General features: G+C 37.3%; 1 protein-coding gene across 1 annotated transcript; it reads right to left on the bottom strand.

Moving 5' to 3' along the window:
- Positions 1-656: 656 nt before the first annotated feature.
- On the bottom strand, positions 657-10,609 carry LOC109070224 (tyrosine-protein kinase SRK2-like). The gene is made up of 8 exons (XM_019086817.2): positions 9,769-10,609; positions 8,021-8,142; positions 5,658-5,821; positions 5,301-5,469; positions 5,035-5,193; positions 2,477-2,658; positions 1,779-1,944; positions 657-1,339 (listed from the first exon to the last, which is right to left on the bottom strand). Exons 1-8 carry the CDS (start codon positions 10,143-10,145, stop codon positions 1,131-1,133), a joined length of 1,548 nt encoding a protein of 515 aa, XP_018942362.1. The 5' UTR covers positions 10,146-10,609; the 3' UTR covers positions 657-1,130.
- Positions 10,610-12,517: the final 1,908 nt, after the last annotated feature.

Here is a 12,517-nt window from a genome sequence, read left to right on the forward strand (position 1 = left end):
AAAATAACTTTTCTATTTTAATATATTTAAAATGTTAATGCTGAATTTTCCTTTACTTCATTCTTCAGTGTCACATGATCCTTCAGAAATCATTCTAATATGCCGATTTTCTTTTTCTTTTTTGTTTAAAGCATGGCTTATCACAATCATATTATCTTATTATTATCTATTTTGTGATAGACTTATTGTTTTTTATGAATATAAAGTTCAATAGAATTTTTAAAAGTCTCGAACATTTTAATGTGTCCTTTTTGAAGATTTTTTTTTTTTTCTTTCCAAAAAAAAAAAGCAAATATTACTGACCACACACTTTTAAATGGTAGTGTATATTTTAAACTTCTTACAAGAGACGAAGAGAAGAATCACAGTTTGTAAATTATCCTCAAAGCTGTATTTAAACCCAAAATGTATTTAAAAATCACTGTGTATTTAAAAATCACTGTGACTGTACAATAGTATTGTACACTGTGACTGTACAATACTAAGGCTGGAATGAGAATCTAGTCTGTGTATGATTTTGCATATTGCTTAATACTGTGAGCAAATGTATGTAGTGGATTCTGAGCATTCCTGTCTTTAAACAAGTAATGCTGTTAGTCTGACAGGCAGTGACTTATTCACTACTTAACCTAAAACTGGTTAATCCGGATACACTGTACGCTCAGGCTCTTTATATTTATTCCTCAGTAGTTTCGGTTTCATGGCACCTTGCAAGTCAAGTGACACTAAACCACCATGATATTGATGGCATACAGCATTCACACAGTAGCAAATACAGACAGACCTATACCTCCATAGACTGAATGGAAGAATGCAAAAAGGAAATAAACAGAAGGCTCAGAATATATTTGATTTAAAGCTGAATTGTGCTGTGAACTATGCAAAATCTGTGTCAGTAGAGTCACATGTGTAGTGCATTCACGCATAATTACATGCTTGAGCATTGCCTTTTGCAGTTTTTACATATGAAACTCTTGATGAGTACATTGAGCATACTATATGTGTATACACTGAGAGCACATAAAGGCTTTTGGTTCATTTGATACTAAAACAGCATCTCAGACTTGTTCATTGAAACTCTGCTCTTGGCTCATTTGCAGTTACATTACATTTATAACTAGTGGTGTCTTTTAGTAGCGGTTTGCATCATCGTAAGAGCTGGCATCCATTTCAAAGAATTCCTCAAGTTTCCACTGTAGAGTTTCAAAGGTGGGTCTGTCTGCAGGGGAGTCCTTCCAGCATTCGGACATGATGTCATACAAATATTTTGGGCAGTTAAGAGGGCATGGCATCCTGTAGCCTTTGGGCAACTGTTGTACCACCTGATAGTTTGTCATGGCTGGAGAAAGAGTGAAAAGCAACATTAAAATTCTTCAATGCTTTGACGATGTCAAAAATGATTGTAGTATGCAACAGTGGAAAAGACACTGAATATTAAATGCAGTTCAGTGAGGAAGAGCCATAGTTCTGATAATAATTAACTGATATTAATATGTTTTATAATTTTAAATTGAACACATTTGTTTATTTTTGTACAATTTTGTACAATGAACATCAACTGGCCCTATATGATTAACAGAAGGTTTATGTCAGACACACTAAAGGGCTTTTTTTCCTTTTTAAAAGAGTCAATAGCCTTTAGTTTACGTCACAAGATGATTTCCTAGTTGCTATTTCTATTGGATTTGTGCCCCTGAAGGCTAGACAAATCATCAGTATTTTTTTATCTCTTTTTCTCTATGAGAAAGATGGGTATAATAAGTGCAATTATGACGTACTTGGGTAAGGCATCTGTCCAAACGTCACAATTTCATACAGTAGGATCCCAAAAGACCAGACGTCAGATTTGATGGTGAATTTGTTCTCGTGGATGGCCTCAAGAGCAGTCCATTTCACTGGAAACTTGGTTCCTTCTTTGGCCTCATAAACATTCTCATTTTCCAGCTAAAGAAATTATGCAGTGAGATTAAAAGTACTGTTTTAAAATACAGTTTTTGTATTTTTTTTATACAAAATCAGTGCATACATTATAGTAGTGGTTCTCAGCTGGTTTGCTTCAGAACATGGTGATTTATCGTACAAAAGTAAAGAAAATGTCCTTAAAATTAAATAATACAATGTAGCCTATTAATATTACAATGGATTGAATAGACCCGACAGCATGCAAATTTATTTATGTGACAAAGACTGAATAAGGAAATTGTAAATTTTGTAAATGAAAAAACAATAGAAGTTAGGATAAACACCGGGCAAATATTAAAAACACTGACCGAATACACAACCTTTGATGTTGCTAAGGTTATGAATTTTCGTTGCATTTTATTCTTTGCATTTACCATACATTTTATTTTCTCTACTCTCTGTGACACTATTGTGACAGATCTGTGACTCATTTTTGGGTTGCGACCCATTTGAGAACCACTGCCTCATAGCTGAGGGGTCAAGCCTTTTTATAAAAATGGAGAATATTTCTCACCTGAAATACTCGTGCCAAGCCAAAGTCGGCCACCTTGCACACGTTGTTATCTCCCACCAGAACGTTTCTTGCCGCAAGATCTCTGTGAATGTAGTTCTGCAACTCAAGGTATGCCATGCCAGATGCCACTTGTGCTCCCATTTCTATCTGATCAGACATTTGCAGAAAAGCACCTTTGTCTTCTGTATGAGTGAGACAGAGACAGAATATAGGGAATACATATTATTAAAACATGTAAGATGTGTCATTTCAGATGCACTGATAATTAAGTGGGCTACAGACCCTCCATCAACAGGTTTGTCTTGAATATGTGTAAATCAGTTATGGTCATTAATGTGGGCCATAACTTCAGCAGCACTGTCAGAGACAACAGCCACACAAAATTCCACACAAACTTTGCATGCTTCTGTAGTCAGTTATTTAAACACATTAAAATGTAAATATTTGATTGTGCAAAAGATATGACACGATAAGGTATGATATGACATGACATGTAGACTATGTAAAATCGATATTTTGTTACAGTTTCAGAATAAGCTAACCTCAAAAACCTACGGTTTATGTGGTAAATAACCTACAAAATATTTACCTAATAAGGTGCTACATTTTTGGAACTGATGAAGGATACTGTGGGGGAATGGGATCTTGCACAACACTGGCCCTGATTATCTGTCCAAATAAGCTGCTGACACCAGGAGGAAAAGGTTCTGGGAAATGAGGCAGTTGAAGCGTTCTTTCCAGGTCCTTATTGACCTGCTCATTCTGCCCATTAGTCTATGTGTGAAAGCCTTAAAGCGTTTGGGTGAATGTCCGACAGAAGTGGCAACAGAAATCCCTCCAGAATTGGAAACTTTTAATCACCCTGTTGGGCAATGATTTTAAACACAAATAAGCTGATTGATTTATGCCTTTTAAACTCCCTATTTCTTAATCATGAAGCTCACTGAAATCTTAACGATGGTATTCCAGACTCCTGTTCAAACAGTTTTTACACCTTTTGACTTGAACATCATCAGCTGACAGATAGAGTACGTCACTTCTCAGACGTTCCAAGACCAACAAACACAGATTCAACATGTTTAACATGGCAAAAACAAGCACCGATCAATGTCAATGACAACAGACACACACAGACAAAACCAGATGAACGTTGTTGGTGCAGAGTAAACTGGCATTTACAGTTGCGGTCATAACCCTTCAGCAAATCTGCAAAATGTTAATATTATTAAAAATGTTAAAAATAATTTTACTAAATAAGAGGGCTCATAGAAATTGCATGTGTGTTTTTTTTTTTTTTTAGTACTTCCCTGAATAATATATTTCACATAACAAATGTTCATATATACAGAAGGCCACAAGACAAAATAATAGCTGGATTTTGTGTAAACTTCTGAAAAGAATGAAGAATGTGTAAATCTTTCTTATTTTATTTAAAGATCATATTTTTTCATTTACTACAGCCCTTCAGAAGCTAATGCATTTTTATGATCCCTCTTATTTTAAAAAAAAAATATGAACATTTTGCACATTCTGCAAGGTGTACTGTACTGGATATTAACCTTTACTGTAATGACCACAACTGCATGATACCTGCTACTAAGTGCATTTATGATTGATTTTTAAAATGTGGCAATAATGAAGCATCATAGCCTGTGTAAATAAGGCTCTCTACCTCCCTCTCTCCATCTCTTTTTGTCCCTGTCCAGAAATGACCCCATATGCAATGAAAGCAGTGATTTACAGTAATTTTATCACAGGTAGTTAAGATATTTAGAGGCTGATTTCCCAGAGAAGGATCTGTGGTCCTATTAAAACATCGGGCCCTATCATACACCCAACCCAATGCAGCACAAGGCCCAACGCAGTTCTCATCTTCCCGTCCTGTGCCCATTTGTGCGCCCATGGGCGTGCTGGTCTAAAAAAGAGGTGTATTCAGGCACATTGTTGGTGCGTTGCTATTTTGAGGAACTGAAAATAGACTCAAGCCTGGTGTAAAGTCTGGCTCAATATTTTTTCTTTGTTATTTAAAGAGCTAGTTAGTAACCTATAGGTGGGTGCACAACGCGAATACACTTTGCTTATTACACACACAGGGACACGCAGCAGCACACAAATATTTTTAATAATGAAAAATTACATTCTGCCATGTAAATAGCGAACTCGCCATGGCGCAAGAACAACTGGCTTTTAAAGGGGATGAGAGATGAGACGCCACGCCCAAAAAACACCCATTACTCATTAAGAGATTTAAATGACTGCAACAGCAAAGATTAATAATAAATAATTATTAAATGTAATATCTATAATGAATAATTCTCCCATGTAATCAACGTCACAGCTGCTGCCATTAACTAACTGTGAAAACTATTGATTTCAACCTTTCATTTTGCTCTGCTACAGTTTTGGATGTGAACTGTACAAGAATCTGGTATACAGATGCCCCACATAAAATATATTTTTTAATTATATTCTCTTAATCAAAATGAATAATCTTGATTACAGTGTCAAAGGAAATACCTGGCATAATTGTGTTTGAGAGTTGTGTGAGTGTGTCTTACTTTGCAGATATTCTAGAAGGCTCCCGTGGCTCATGAGCTCTGTGACGATGTAGATGGGTTCTTCCGTAGTGCAGACAGCATAGAGCTGGATCAGTTTGGCATGACGGAGTTTCTTCATGATCTGAGCTTCTCGCAGGAAGTCTTTTGGATCCATAGTTCCTATCAAACATACAACAGACGTACAGTATAACATGCCATGTGCATGTATGTTTGGATTTGTATGTCTTTCATATGTGTATCCATCTTGTCTCTGTTTGTGTGTGTACCTGGCTTGAGTGTTTTGACAGCGACGGCTGTTCTGTCATTCCATATGCCTTCAAAGACCTCGCCAAACTGCCCTGCTCCCAACTTCTTCAAGAGTTTTAAAGAGGAACGCGGGATCTCCCACTGATCCACAGTGTTGTAAGATAGACCATGTGTCTCTGGAGCCATTGACTAAAACACACAAGGAAATATGTATTGGATTGAATATTTGATCAAATCTTGTACAACTCTGTTGAATCAGTCAGTTGCTGTATTCTGCTGTCAAAGATTTTTCTATAATTTCAACATTGTCTCACATTCTTTGAACAAAATAAAATAGATAAAATAAAACAAAACAAAAAACAGAAAATGTTACACACTTTTTTGCAGGGTTCTGCCAAACAAACACAGAGGCCATCCTCTTTTCTGGAGTAGTGCTCCACTAGATCTCTCAGTGTGAAAAAACTACGAGCCTTTGACACGAAGTAGCCACCACTGTCCAGCTTTCTGATCTTATAATGCTTCACTTTTCCGTTGTCCAGCACTGCAATACAGACAGACAGAACATCAAGGACCTCAATCATGATGCAAGATGGGCTAATAAATAAGAAAACAAAGCCATAAAAAATTAAAATATGCTTCATGTGGTAACAAATGTAATAAAGTGATTTTATTAAAAAAAAAAAAGTACTTCGGCATTACTGAATCAACCTAAACATATTAGGTTACACCAAAAAAAAAACTAAATGTTAGAGTAAGATCAGGTAAAAATAGCTCTTTAATGCAGGTTACCACTTTTTACAGTGTAATGGAATGGCTTTATAGTGACCTAAGATTGGTCACATACATTCTGATTTTGATGAACAACAACAGAAAAAAAAACAAACAAAAAAAAACAATCGTGTCAGCAATCCTGGATCGGTACAGAAATGTACAACAACTGTGGGGGGGGGGGGGGGTGAAATATGTATCAACTTACATTTTATACACAAATTCTGTCTATTTCAAATTCTGTCTATTTCACAATTTTGTTCTATTTCACCAACGAAAATTCTAAACAAAGCCACAACAAAACTGTTGTGCATCTCCAAGCAACATATAGTGATGCTTTTCTTGAATCAGATGCTTTTTTTGAATATTCAATAATCCATTCATAAAGACAGTCCCTTGCTTCGTTCATGAATTAATCAGCCGTTTGAATGAATCAGTTGAATGAATGGTTGAGAGACTCACTCAATCAAGACATGCTGCCACCTACTGCCTACTAGTTTTGGTTTCATATTTAAAGTAATTTGTCATCTTTTTTATTTAAAATTAGGGGAAAAAAAGGTTAGAAAAAATTGCATATACAGTATAAAGGTAAAAATGCCTCTTGAAATAAATTCAAGGTGGCCAATATGGACCCTTATTGAAAACATTAATTTTTGTCACTGCTGTAAATGAACCATTGCAGATTCAGAATATGAAGATTACGAAAACCTCTGGGAGTCAGGCTGTCCACAACAGGTCTAAAATCAAGGTACCAGCACAAAAACACACTCAACAAAATATTGTCTAATTATCATTACTGCCAAAATCCCAGAAAATATATCAATATACTGTAGCACACCCCTAACAGTGGAAAAGTTAGCACTCAGCCTGATAATGAAAAAGCACTTTTGGACTTGGATTAGTAATAATTACCTTTATTTTATAACCACAGTAGGCCAGTTCTAAACCACATAAAGCAGGGCAGAATACTAGTAGGCCTAGTTCTCCAACTTTTATGGATGGCAAACAACTTAAAAAAGTACCAAATAAGAACCAAATACCTTAAAACAATTGCCTACAGTTTTAAGTGGTATTCAAACCACGCTTAGTCTATTTCTTTGAAATGTTCTATTTTACTGCCGCTTTCTGAGAATGCCCCACAGCATAAGATTTTGTATTCATCCTTTCCAAAATGTATCCAAGAACAAAGTACAAACTATCAAATTTGGAAAAACAGTGACAATATTTTATTGCTGGACTGAGGAATTAGGCTGAGTCTGTGCTCTTGTGTAGTTTAATTATCTGTCATACAGGGAGTGGCACTGAAATCTTAGGGCACAGTCTAGTGTCAATAAGCTGGTGAGTAATCAACTACTCTCAGTCACATGTTGGCTGACGACAGTGGCTGTTGCTATAAACAGGCACCCTGGCCAGAGTCCTCATCGAGAGTTTACTTCTCATGATCTTCAAATGTCAGTCATGACTCTAAGACTCTGGAATGAGGAAACATGTGTATCTTTCTTTTTTACTAATCGGGAAGCTGACACACCAGCCTTGGTTTCCAAAAAAAAAAAAAAAAAACTTTCTTTAACATTTTCTTTAACTTCAATTTGTGCTTTTGATGACAGCTAAATGTAACGTCACATCCGCATTTTAGCATTAAAAATGCAAACCACTGACTGTGAAACTCCAGTTCAATTACTGGTTACATGAATGAAAATAATGCCAAACAAATGATAATGAGTCCTTACATAGCAAGAAAATACAACAGATCATGTGACCTTAACCAACAAGTTCTGCAAGTTTCAGTGCTGAGAAACACAAAAGTATGTTGTATATACTTAAATTGCATAGTAGATAAAGATACCAATATTTCAAGTCTCTTTACTTGTGACGTAAGCCATAGGATGTCAAACTTAACAAAACATCTGATCTGAGAGCAATAGACCTCTTTAGAGTTTTTTTTTTTTTAATTGACGTCAAATGTAGCTACCTGAGAGTGAAAGCTCCCCTTGCTGGCTTTCACAGTTTCTGATTAGAAAAGCTCCATTCTTGTTCTCTTGAGACGTCAACATCTTCTCAGCCTCCAAGCACTTTGTTTCTGGAAAATACCATCTGTAGTGGAAGAGCAGCACAATGTTATTTGATCTAAATATTAACCAGTATTAGAGGTCAGACTAAAGTTTGTTTCATAGGTCATTTACAAATTTTTTATTTTTCCTATTCAGCAAATGTCATGTTAAGAATTTTGCATATTGTTCGGCCCTTGCAGTTCATAATAATGCTAATACATTTCAGTGTTTGGTTTTAAAGGCGTTTTTTTACTTCTGTTGAATTTAGTAAGGAATTGGTTACCACCTTATTATATCAGTGGTAACACCAGCACATATCATGTGTTCTAAACTTCTGAAACAAAAACAGCTGAGAACCACCCGGGTAATCTAGGGTCCATGTCTGGATAACAAATGAGTATGTTCAAACAAAGACTACTAAATTTATATATAATAAACTAACCTTTGGTTTCCTCAGTGTTTATAATTGTTGACACATACACACTGCAAATGCAGAGATCTTGTGTCCACTAGGTTTTGTCTAAATCTTTCAACACAGAGATCATACAGGTACAGATGAAGGTTTGCTGACACATGATGCCGTCACACCAGCAATACAATGAACTGTAATAAAGTCTTGACAAATTTCTACATCTGACTACAAAGTATGTCAGATTGCTACAAAACATTCACACTCAAGCACATTGTGCACTGTAGTTGGTGACAGGCCTGGAAAAACTGGAAAGTTTTCTCTAACAAAGTCCATTCGTCAGAAACTATTCAGCGCGCCAAAGTGACACTCAAAGCATAGTGGCTTTAAGTCAGAGATAATATCACACATGACAGCTGCTGATCATCATCAGAGTTACCGGGTCTGCCTCTGACCCCTTTACTTAACTACACTTAAAATCAAACAATTTATTTGATTTTATTTTTTTAAGAACTGATTTTATATTTTTATACTAGGTATTATTATTAGTACTTTTTTATCGATTTATGGCACCTATTGTGCACAAAGCCTAGGAATCATTAACAGGCTCATACTGTACTTCCTGGTTTACCAATGAACATTAACTAGCTTCCCTTAAGAAACAACAGATAATACAGAGAAAGAATCTGTTGCCAACTGCTGCCAGGAATCCTCATAATATCCATCTTGCTGAATGCAGAGGGTCAAAATTAGGGTCTGTCTATGCACACAGTACAATACATTGTTAAACATTACAATATGGGTAATACAGTTAAGAGGACTTTATTCAGTGTCAGGTGTCTACTGTACTGGTGATATAAATTCAAAAGTAATGACTTTATCTCTGTTATCTCTGTCTGATGTGATGACTACCTGTGATTTTCATGAAGAGCAGGGGTTCTGGTAAATAGCCCATAATTTTCAAGGTGTGTTGAGAAAAAGGGATGCTGGTAGATCATTCTGACCACAACATAGGCCTATTCTGGGAAAATCTTTCTAACCAAACCACATAAATGCGAACCTCTGTTCCCAACTAATCCCATCTTTAATATATATATATATATATATATATATATATATATATATATATATATATTATATATATATATATATATATATATATATATATTATTTGCATACCATCACTACTGATATAGCCTACATACAAAATTAATTTAATGATTTACTTTTAATGGTACTTTTCAGGGCACAGAAACTTACGGTTCAGCGTCGAGGCTTTCTATGGGTGCAACATAATTCGCAGGAATGTAGCCCTCTTTGTTCGCTGAAATCCCGGTGATTCCTCTCGCGTACCACCAGTCTTCCTCTTTGCGAAGTGGTTCCAGTTTATCCCCTGCGTTAAAGCTCAAATCATGCTCCGTGCGCGCCGTGTAGTCGTACAGCGCAACATAAACGTAGCCGGGTTTCTCCCCAGGTGTCGGAGGTAATGCCATATTGGCCCTTTTCAGAGCATCTTCGTTTACAATCACTTTAATATCCCGTTTCTCGGTGCCAGATGAGGTGTTGTTCGCTGGGTCTCTGAAACACGGGAAAGTATTTTGACAGCACAGTATGAACCTCTCTCTGAAATCCCCCATCCTTAAGTTGTTCACCAGTCTATATCTATATCAGGTTAAAATGAAGCAGTATATAGCATTTCATTGATCCATAGGGTTTATTTCATTCCAGTGAATTTTGCGTGAACCCGAAACGAAGCGTGTCGTCCATTCTGTGAGCTTGTTAAAACCCTTGGACCGGTGAAACAAGATAGCACAGCCCTGTCGACAGTAAAGCAGGCGATTTATTGCTTGCAGTCAAAATCTGTTCGTATTTCCTGGTCACATTCCCCTGACAAAGTTCAAGATCATTTCCCGCTTCTCGGTCCAGTCAGTGCCGTTTTACAGAAACATTCTCTATGTTCAATGTTTTAGACGAGCTCGTAACTGCAACAGCATAAACAAATACTGGATTCTGAGACAGGTTTGTCTCTTCAATACGCCCTCAGGCTAGGACACCCTAATGCTGGTCACATATACAGTGATTAAATCCAGTTTACAGTCGAGCTGTTTGGGGTTTTATAAACAGTAAGGTAAGTTGGGGCACTGGGTAGTGTTGGGGAGTGGATTTGGGATCTTTAATTATTTTTTAATTTTTCTCTTTTTTCTTTACTGTAAAATATCAGCATTTCTTGTAACACAAACAAGGAAGAGAATTAGATATAGGGAAAACATTTTAGGGAACAACATCAACTTGTTGAGTCATCCTTATGGAACAAAAATGTGGGAAGACTATACTGCAAAATATAATGTGATATAATAGCCTACATATTAGTACATTTCCATATAGCTATGGGAAACTAATGCTAATATTTTTCAGTATACTGCAATATATGTATTGATCATGTATGGCTATATATTGTTAGAAATACAAATATTTAGAAATGAAGACAAAAATACAAAAAAACAAAACAAAAAAAAAACTAACCAATGCTCCCGAATGCAACGCTGCCGTATGCCTCGAGTTTGAGCTCTGTCACGTTAATTATTTATCGTCTATTTTTTAATCTTGAAATCTATTTTTTATACAATATTTTTTTTTTTTATATAGTGTGTGTATATATCCTATATTGTTTTTTTACAAAACAATCAGAGCGCCTTGTTATCACTAGTTTTATTTTGATTTCCTTAGTCCGCTAGTAGCTTATAACCCGTTAGCATCGCCAGCGCGGTTGCCGCTAATACTCTATTCACACACATTACCATTGTTACTTGCTTTAATGGCGGATGTATGTCTACCTTTGAGTGCAGGTGATGACACGTTTGAGCTGCATTAGGTGCAGGTTGAGCTGGAGGCCTTGGAGAAGCAGATTCGGGTCCTGGAGCAGAGGCAGGCCCAGCTGAGAGAGCTGCGCTGGAAACCTCCCGAGCTGACGCTCACAAGTCCGTGGTAAGTATACAGTGCGCTACTAACAGTAACACCACCTCTACCCCGTGTGTTTCTTTGCACAGGCCCGGTGCACCCAGGACGCGATCTTTCCAGATGTCCTTCACTCCGGCACCGGGACACCACGGACCCTGGGTGTATCCGCAGTGGAGGACGAGAGCCAGGCCCCGGGCGACAACCTCTCCCCCTCCGGTCTTCGAGATCTCCACACGGAACCACTTCGCTCCCCTCTGCAAGACAGAACACGACGCTGTGATCGTCGGAGACTCCATCGTCCGACATGTCCATGCTACGTTAGCCGAAGGTAAAGTGCACACTCACTGTTTCCCTGGTGCTCGTGTTCTCGATGTTTCTGCGTAGATACCCGCAATCCTGAAGGCTGACGACAGCCCCGGAGGGGTCGTGCTTCATGCCGGGGTTAACGACACCACGCTGTGGGAGAGTAAGACACTGAAGGGGGACTTCAGGAGCCTGATCGAGATGGTGCACAGCACAATGCCCGCGGCCACGATCATCATGTCAGGACCATTTCCCACGTATCGACAAGGACACGAAAGGTTCTGTAGACTTTTTGCATTAAATTAATGGTTATTGTCATGGTGTAAAGAACAGAGACTGCTCTTTGTTAATAATTGGAATCTTTTCTGGGAGCGTCCTAGGCTTTTTCGCGCTGATGGCCTGCACCCCAGCAGAGTCGGAGCAGAACTCCTCTCCGACAACATCTCCATGACTCTACACTCCATATGACTAGTAAGCCAATTCTCAAAGAACTGCTATGATGGCTTTTGTTTTCTACCCGCTTAAATGTTAGAAGTACCTGCGCTGTCCAATCTATTAAGACTGTGTCTGTTCCCCGAATAGTGAGGTCAAAATATAAATGTAATGTAGGATCTAGAAAAAATCTTATTGTGATTAAACCAGAAAAAAAAAAAAAAAAAAAAAAAAAAAAAAAAAAATTAAGTTTAGGCTCATAAACATTAGATCACTCACACCCAAAGCAGTTATTGTAAGTGAAATGATCACAGAT

Source organism: Cyprinus carpio, chromosome A20 (assembly GCF_018340385.1).
Source record: "Cyprinus carpio isolate SPL01 chromosome A20, ASM1834038v1, whole genome shotgun sequence".
Classification (NCBI taxonomy): Eukaryota; Metazoa; Chordata; class Actinopteri; order Cypriniformes; family Cyprinidae; genus Cyprinus; species Cyprinus carpio.